Here is a 6797-nt window from a genome sequence, read left to right as displayed (position 1 = left end):
GTGAGCGCTACGACGAGCGATATAAATCACCTCCTTCACCACTATTTTCTGACGTGTAGCATCCATGTATTCCTTCAAGCTCACCTCCAACGAGGCCCAGGAATCGTGCTGAGCCTTAAACGCAGGAACTTCAGTCAAATCCTCATCCTCGGTATCTGAAACGGTCCTTTCCCTTGACGCTGCCGCCCCGACGGCTCTTCAGCCACTGGAGTCTGTGCGACATCTTCCTCCGACACATCCGCACTATCCGAGCCATTTCTTGGCCTCCACACCGGTTGATTCCGCGACATTCTCGTCTTCGTCCTCCTGCGCTTCCGCGTCACCAGGTCGCTCCTCCGAAGTATTTTCGGTGGACTTTTCTCTTTTCCATCGTCTATACCCGCGGGGGTGAGATCTCTGCACAGTTTTTAATGCTTGAGCCCTTTCGAACCGCGTACGCGCATCCTGCACGCGAGCGATGTCGTCCCGTCGTGATTCCTTGGCTAGACGCTCTTTCTCCGCCATCGCAGCCTTGATGTGGGCCGTCTTGTGCGTACGCGCCATCGTCGCTCAGTCCCGGTTGACGCGTCCACGTGTTGCGATTCTCCCCCCCCCCAACTAGTGGCTGAGGATCAAAGAAGAAATGGCGGTAATTTTCAAGCGATATATTATACCTGGGCAATACCTGCTGTTATACCTGTATAATACCTGATAGGAGAAACCTGGACGAGAGGGGTGCTCAAGATAAAATAATTCGCAGTTCGTTAGAACTGTCGTTGGGTGAGTGTTCCCCAGGATTTTCGCGTCATCGAGTAACCTTCGGGCAGCCATCGCGCAACATTTTGCACGAGCGCAGGGTCTCCTTTGGGTCTCATTTGGTGTGCGGGTACATCGAACTAGTGTGCGTTACTTAATCCGGTGGAAACGAAGAGCTGCAAGAAGTCCCGGGTAGGCAGTGAGGCAGATGGATGGCTTGCCCATACCGTTGGCACTACTCTGGACGAGGCCTTCGCACAGGACGTCTGCTGGAGCTTCAAGAAGCTGAACGCTGCGGTGGACGAGCTGGCAAACGTGGTCCTGTTGGTGGCGCTCACATACTTGACGCCACTGTTTGGCGCTACGGATTTCAAGTCACCTCACTGGATGACTTGGGAGGAAGGATCGTTCTCCAGCATCGCGGAAAACATTGGCGGCTCAGCCAATGGCACACAGCGCTGGAGATCGTCGATTACATGCACCAAGCAGTGGATATCATGCAGTCGTCGTTGAATATCTATGAGAACGCTATCGTGTCATGTGGCCAAGAAATGGATGAGAGCCATCAAGGAAGCGACAGTTACACGTGTGCTGTTGGATGGAGTCAAACAGGTTCTTGACATTCACCATATACTGGCTGAGATGCAGACGCACTGGCCTGAAATTCCGTTGGAGGTGTTCAACGCAGCATTAAGACATTCGGACCAGGTAGCTCTTTTTGACGACGTGGCCGCTGTGTACTCGAAGAAGCGCCAGTATCGCGTAACAGCTGATAATTTATCGTCCCTTAAGCAACGCCCCTTAAGCCGAGCACGTATGCAACGTCACTCCGATTGAGTTTGTTGAGCACGCCGTTGAAATGAGCCACAACGCGGATTGGGAACGCCTGTGGTGGCAGCCGCATCGCTGTCTAGCAAACAAAAGTGTTATTGATTGCGAGCCGCTTCACGTTCTCGGGAGTAACAAACACGCCGGCCTTCAGCGTGAGCTCGGTCTTAACCTCAGCATCCGATGGCTGTACGACGCGGTTGTTGAGGATGTCAACAAACTCTTGCGTCCACTCACCAACTCGCGCGTTCGCGCATCCTCGCCCCCATTCGGGGTCGTTGCGAAAGCGGACTGTCTCGTGAACCGCCTCCATAGCTCGAAGCTATCGATGTCGGCTGTCGACGGGCGTGACTTGGTGGTTGGATCGACGAAAATTGCGTCGGCGCCGACTGGCTGCATTTGCAAGAAGTCGCCTACGAGAATGATGTGCACACCGCCGAATGGTACATTTGACACTTGCTTGTACCTGCGCAGCATTTTATCACTCAGGTTTCGACATCATCGACACTTCATCGATGACGAACGCGTCCAGCGTGGCGAAAGATTTGTCTTCGATCGAGTGCTTGATGCGCATGATGAAACTCGCCAAGGCCCGCGCCCCGATCAGCGTAGCAGCTTTTCCGGTGAGCGCAGTTTTTGTCAACGAGCTTTCACAATGCCAGCTCGCGCAGAACGGTTGACCGCATCAATGATGCGGCTTTTCCCGTTCCACCAGCACCACCGAGAAACATGAGCAGCTGCTTGTCTCTGAGCTTCTCTTCAACGTCGTGGCTGCTGCGGTCGTTGGTGGCGCCATCAACGAATTCGAGCCCAGCCTACTCCTGCCGCAGAAACGTTCGTAGCAGCGCAGTCGCGATGATCGTGAATGCGGCGTGCTGCCTTTGATTAAGTGTAAACGCGCATGGGACCTCGGCAATTGTTGCGTAATGGTTGACGTCCGCATGTTGGCGTTGGCGATCACTTGAAACCCATATCGCAGCAGCTGGGTCAAGCGCTTTCGAGAGCAACTCGATGACTTCTGTTCAGCTCTCTCGTTGGTAATGCTTAGACAGCTCCGATTCGTCTGTCGTTGGCGACTTACCATATCGACTGAGTTCCTCAACGGTAAACGCCGGTGCCTGGGATAATGTGGCAAGTGTGCTGGCGGTTGTCTGGGCGACAGGCATCAGCAGCGGGTGGTACACAGTTGTCGAGGAGGCTGCGGACGTGCTAGATTGCGTCGTCGTCAGAACGACTGGGATCTTGTCCCCGATCACGCAGGCATCGAACTCGTCACCAGAAGGATCCTCGCATGCCGGCTCGCTTCCATCGACCATTGCCTCGACTTCATGACGAGTCCCCATGACGTCGTCGTCGTTCTCGCCCAACATGTCGACGTTGTCGTGCTCGCTGGCAGCAGCATCTTGTGTCTGCTTCTCGACACGGTAGAAGTCGTCCATGTTTGCCATGAATTGGGAGACGAAGCCCAATCGCGTGGGCTCCCATCGTCGGTAAGCGTCAACCCAGGCTGCGTCGTTCGTCACGTCAGCGACGAGGTCTGTCGCGGTACGAATTGGGTGAAACAACACCAGTGCGCAGTCTCTACGTTTCACCGGAATCTCACTCGGCGACTCAGCATCAACATACGGCATGCGAATGCCGGTCGCGACGGGAATACTATCGGTTCGGTGCGTGCCGATGCAGTGCGTGTTGCTCAACGGGTGCGCTGGCAGAAAAAGCGACGCCATAGACACCGTGTGGATTCGCTTGCGCCGAAGTACCGCATGATGAACTCATAGAGACTTACACTGTCGAGTGCGTGCGGCCGACAGCAATCGTCATCCAGTAGCGACGCCGCACGGTACATCGTGACCGAGGTATTGCCGTCATGCAGCTCGACGAGATCGCACGAGTGCTTGTCATCGCTCATCAACTCCTTCAAGATGTTTTTAATGGCAGCGGTGCGCAGCGAGAACTCATATAGCACCACGAACCTCGCATGAGATACAGTACCGTGAGTGGACCGGCGATCTTGCGGCAGTTAGTGACCGCAAATGCGAGTGACGCCACTCGTCGGCGTTCAACGCTTGCTCTGTCCGCGTTCGTTCATTGATCAAGCAGCTCTCGAGTCAGACGTCTTCGAAAGGAAGCTAGCGCAACGGTCGTCACGGACTCGATCATCGATTGCAGCTTGGTGACATACTTCGTCACATAGTATATCCGCAAGAGAGCAGCAGTACCGCCAATCATGACTTGTATATCATGTTTTGACTTAAACGTGACCATCACAACGGTGTTGAAGCCGTTCACATACTTGACGAGCGACACTGACGCCTTCCGCAGTGCAGGTTGACCGCTCGATGCGCGGGCGTGAAAATCCGTGCCGGCATGTGTCTGATGCTGCAGATCAATTTTTCTTGAAGCAACTTCCAACGTGCGACCACCAGTGCATGTTGAGGAGGAACACCAGCACCGAGACAGCAAAAGGCCAGTACGTGTAACGGCCACCGAGCGTCGTCAAAAGACGGTGGCAGCATCAACACAGCTAGAGTGACCGAGTCGATGCGGAACAGATCGTCTTGAAAGCGCTCGCTGTGCTGTGGCGGACGGTTCAGCAACTGGAGGCGATTCCCTTCAGCGTCTGAGTTGTTTTCACGACCCGCCAAGTAGCAGTCACGGCGGAAGATTGCGTTTTTAGCGGCGCTCATCGAGCCTCGGCAACTTGCTTCACGATCAACCGCCACCCTTATCTCGTCGGCTGAGTGTTCTCGCCGCGGTGGTGGCTACGGTGGTGGGTAGTGATCAAGAATCACGCGACGCAAAACGTGCTGGAAGCTTGTCTTGTGATCACGCTGACCACATTGAACTAGCAGCGACTCCACTGACTGCCCGTCTTGCCGTCGGTCTGGACTTATGTGGGCCTCAATCGGGATTGGCATGCGCGTACGGCTCGCTACAAAACTGGCAATGCGACTCAGCAATATCCAGCGGCAGTGACGTTGTAACGACACTGTCTACACACTTCTCAAGGTTGCGTAAGTACTGTTCGCCGTGGGTCTGGACGGCGAGGTCAAACGCTGGTGAATTGGGCGGTGCGTCTGCCAACCAAACGAGGATGCGGGCGTGGAGCGTCCCGCCGCCCTGCGTTTCGACCATGCCGAAGTATGCGTCAACTTCTCCCAAAAACACGTCGAACGGTACGCCTTTCATAGCGGCAGGATTCACGCCAAGAACATGATCAACAAAAGCGTCCATGTTGTGCATGAACAACCGCGCACTCACAACATCATTCTTCAAGCTTGCACTTGCATGACCGACTTGCAGGGCGCTCCTGTCAGCTCAGCGTCAAAGAGAGTATCAAGCGAAGTCACGCCGGTGTACTGGACCATCACGAACGACTCGGCCACGTTGGGCGTCAGTGTGACGAAGAGCGCGGGTTGGCCATAGCGAGCCTGGTAGGCTAACGCTCGTCGCCGGCACTGCGCACGCTCAGCATCACTGCCCCAAATCGCGCCTCCGCTGATATCGACTGAGTCCAGTAGTCTATCTGCAGGCGACCGGTCACCGTGCAGCGCAGCCATTTGGCCTTGCCGGTGGAGCTCCTTCTGCTGAAGGGCATCTGCCAAGCCTACCTCCGCCACGTCACTGAAAGGCTCGAAAAGGGCGGAGTTCCGCTTGCACTTGAGCGCGACCTAGGTGTACATTTTCTGCAGCGATATGTGGTCGAAGGCAACTGGCATGAACAGCGCGTCTTCAGCAAACCGCCGCGAGCTCAGCATACCGTAATGACGAATGCATGCTTCCAGTGACACTGGAAGTGGCCGCGTTCTCCTGGATGACCGCGGCCGTACGGGAAATGGTGGAGGAATATCTGAGCAAAAAGGTCTTTACTGCTCGAGGAGAACCGGCTGGAGAGACGAACTAGGAATTGCGGAGCTGACGACGTCTCATTAAAGAACTCAACGGTCGTATGCGCGCTCTCAGCGGAACCTGTGTGGTTTCGGTGGTGGAACCCTCGCTCGCATTAGCGACTTCCCGGTCACCGCTCCACCACTTCGTCCTGCACGGCAGTGGCGTCGTTGTCGGAGACGCCACCGACGCGACTGCCTTCGAGATCAGCGTCTTTAGCCTAAATATCTGCGTCGGTCTCTTCATTCAACATACCGACTGGGACTTGGTCTTCGGCTATCTGCGAGCAATTGACTGCTACGTGCGCGTACAGCGAGCTGTGGACGCGATAAAACCATAGCAGGGCTTAGATCATTATCCGCCGCACACGATGCATCTTGCGGATTCGAGCTTGTTGGATGGTAGTGATTGGCCCCGCCATGAAGGCACGATACGAGGACACACCGCGTATTGGCGTCGGCGTTCTTGATTGCGAACTTTGGGATCTCCCGCTTCCTCAAGCTATCATCGCACTGATTACAAACGTGTAGACTACGGCCGCCTCGGTCGGCTCCGCGCTTGGAAGCAGGATGCTCTCGAGCTCAGGAAGCTTGTCTGAGCAATCATACTCGCTCGCCAGAGGTGAAACGAGATTCTCCTCTCGACTGCTAAGGCGTCTTCAAATATCATTCATTTACACGAACTCCGAGACGACAATGGTGCGGCAGTGGGTGCGTAGCACCCACGTATCGCACACCGCACATACTGTCTCGTCCAATCCGGACGCACCCAACGCCCCCCGCAGTCGCTCCAGGACGCTTTCCTGGGTCACCAAAGGCACTCTTCGCAGTTGAGGGATGACGTTGTCTCCCCATGCCGCTGAGCGCTCGTCCAGCACGTTCACATCATCGGTAACACATTCAGACCTTTGCCGACTTGCTGACATTGACGTTGAAGATGCAGTCGAATGCTGTCGTCTCTCTTGGCGCCGTATGCACTCTTGTTGTCGATGGCTTTCGCGGTCTTCAGGTGTTCGTCGTAGCATGGTACCGACGTGCGGCTTCAGCATTTTGACTCCGCCGGTTCGCCGCCTTCTGCTCCACAGTACCGTTGCTGAGATCGCTGAGATCGCTCATGCTGTTTACTGCAAAGTGAGGACTTCAACAACATGTTGAAGCAGAGTTATCTAGTCTCACGCATACGACAGCCAACCTATGTTGTTCAAACAAACCAGGGACGCGATGTGTTTTTGTTGAGTGATTTATTGTACCGCGCTGCTATGAAAACTTGTTGACAACCAAGAACTTACATTTCAATGAATGAGCGCCTCCATTAACTGGTCGGTCACGCGTTGAGGTACAAGAAAG

The 6797-nt window shown here is 54.9% G+C and overlaps 8 protein-coding genes across 8 annotated transcripts; 1 reads left to right on the top strand and 7 right to left on the bottom strand.

Annotated features, from left to right (window-relative positions):
* Positions 1-243: 243 nt before the first annotated feature.
* On the bottom strand, positions 244-543 carry PPTG_08263 (hypothetical protein; the record flags this gene model as incomplete). Its single annotated transcript, XM_008903206.1, has 1 exon — positions 244-543. The coding sequence occupies one exon, from the start codon at positions 541-543 to the stop codon at positions 244-246; it is 300 nt and encodes a 99-aa protein (XP_008901454.1).
* Positions 544-622: 79 nt separating this feature from the next.
* On the top strand, positions 623-1248 carry PPTG_22359 (hypothetical protein; the record flags this gene model as incomplete). Its single annotated transcript, XM_008903400.1, has 2 exons — positions 623-628; positions 880-1248. 2 exons carry the CDS (start codon positions 623-625, stop codon positions 1246-1248), a joined length of 375 nt encoding a protein of 124 aa, XP_008901648.1.
* A 274-nt stretch (positions 1249-1522) lies between these two features.
* PPTG_08262 (hypothetical protein) lies at positions 1523-1876 on the bottom strand (the record flags this gene model as incomplete). Its single annotated transcript, XM_008903205.1, has 2 exons — positions 1523-1645; positions 1685-1876. 2 exons carry the CDS (start codon positions 1874-1876, stop codon positions 1523-1525), a joined length of 315 nt encoding a protein of 104 aa, XP_008901453.1.
* Positions 1877-2378: 502 nt separating this feature from the next.
* On the bottom strand, positions 2379-3472 carry PPTG_08261 (hypothetical protein; the record flags this gene model as incomplete). The annotated part of the gene is made up of 3 exons (XM_008903204.1): positions 2379-2581; positions 2645-3308; positions 3350-3472. 3 exons carry the CDS (start codon positions 3470-3472, stop codon positions 2379-2381), a joined length of 990 nt encoding a protein of 329 aa, XP_008901452.1.
* Positions 3473-3848: 376 nt separating this feature from the next.
* Positions 3849-4250, bottom strand: PPTG_22358 (hypothetical protein; the record flags this gene model as incomplete). The annotated part of the gene is made up of 1 exon (XM_008903399.1): positions 3849-4250. One exon carries the CDS (start codon positions 4248-4250, stop codon positions 3849-3851), a length of 402 nt encoding a protein of 133 aa, XP_008901647.1.
* Positions 4251-4464: 214 nt separating this feature from the next.
* Positions 4465-4797, bottom strand: PPTG_22357 (hypothetical protein; the record flags this gene model as incomplete). Its single annotated transcript, XM_008903398.1, has 1 exon — positions 4465-4797. One exon carries the CDS (start codon positions 4795-4797, stop codon positions 4465-4467), a length of 333 nt encoding a protein of 110 aa, XP_008901646.1.
* Positions 4798-4835: 38 nt separating this feature from the next.
* PPTG_22356 (hypothetical protein) lies at positions 4836-5789 on the bottom strand (the record flags this gene model as incomplete). The annotated part of the gene is made up of 4 exons (XM_008903397.1): positions 4836-5234; positions 5305-5413; positions 5586-5645; positions 5707-5789. The coding sequence occupies 4 exons, from the start codon at positions 5787-5789 to the stop codon at positions 4836-4838; spliced, it is 651 nt and encodes a 216-aa protein (XP_008901645.1).
* A 335-nt stretch (positions 5790-6124) lies between these two features.
* Positions 6125-6499, bottom strand: PPTG_08259 (hypothetical protein; the record flags this gene model as incomplete). Its single annotated transcript, XM_008903203.1, has 1 exon — positions 6125-6499. The coding sequence occupies one exon, from the start codon at positions 6497-6499 to the stop codon at positions 6125-6127; it is 375 nt and encodes a 124-aa protein (XP_008901451.1).
* Between the last annotated feature and the right edge of the window lie 298 nt (positions 6500-6797).

This window comes from Phytophthora parasitica (genome assembly GCF_000247585.1).
Source record: "Phytophthora parasitica INRA-310 unplaced genomic scaffold supercont2.15, whole genome shotgun sequence".
Taxonomy (NCBI): domain Eukaryota; phylum Oomycota; class Peronosporomycetes; order Peronosporales; family Peronosporaceae; genus Phytophthora; species Phytophthora nicotianae.
The sequence above is the reverse complement of the archived record's forward strand: the minus strand, read 5'-3'. Positions and strand labels throughout refer to the sequence as shown.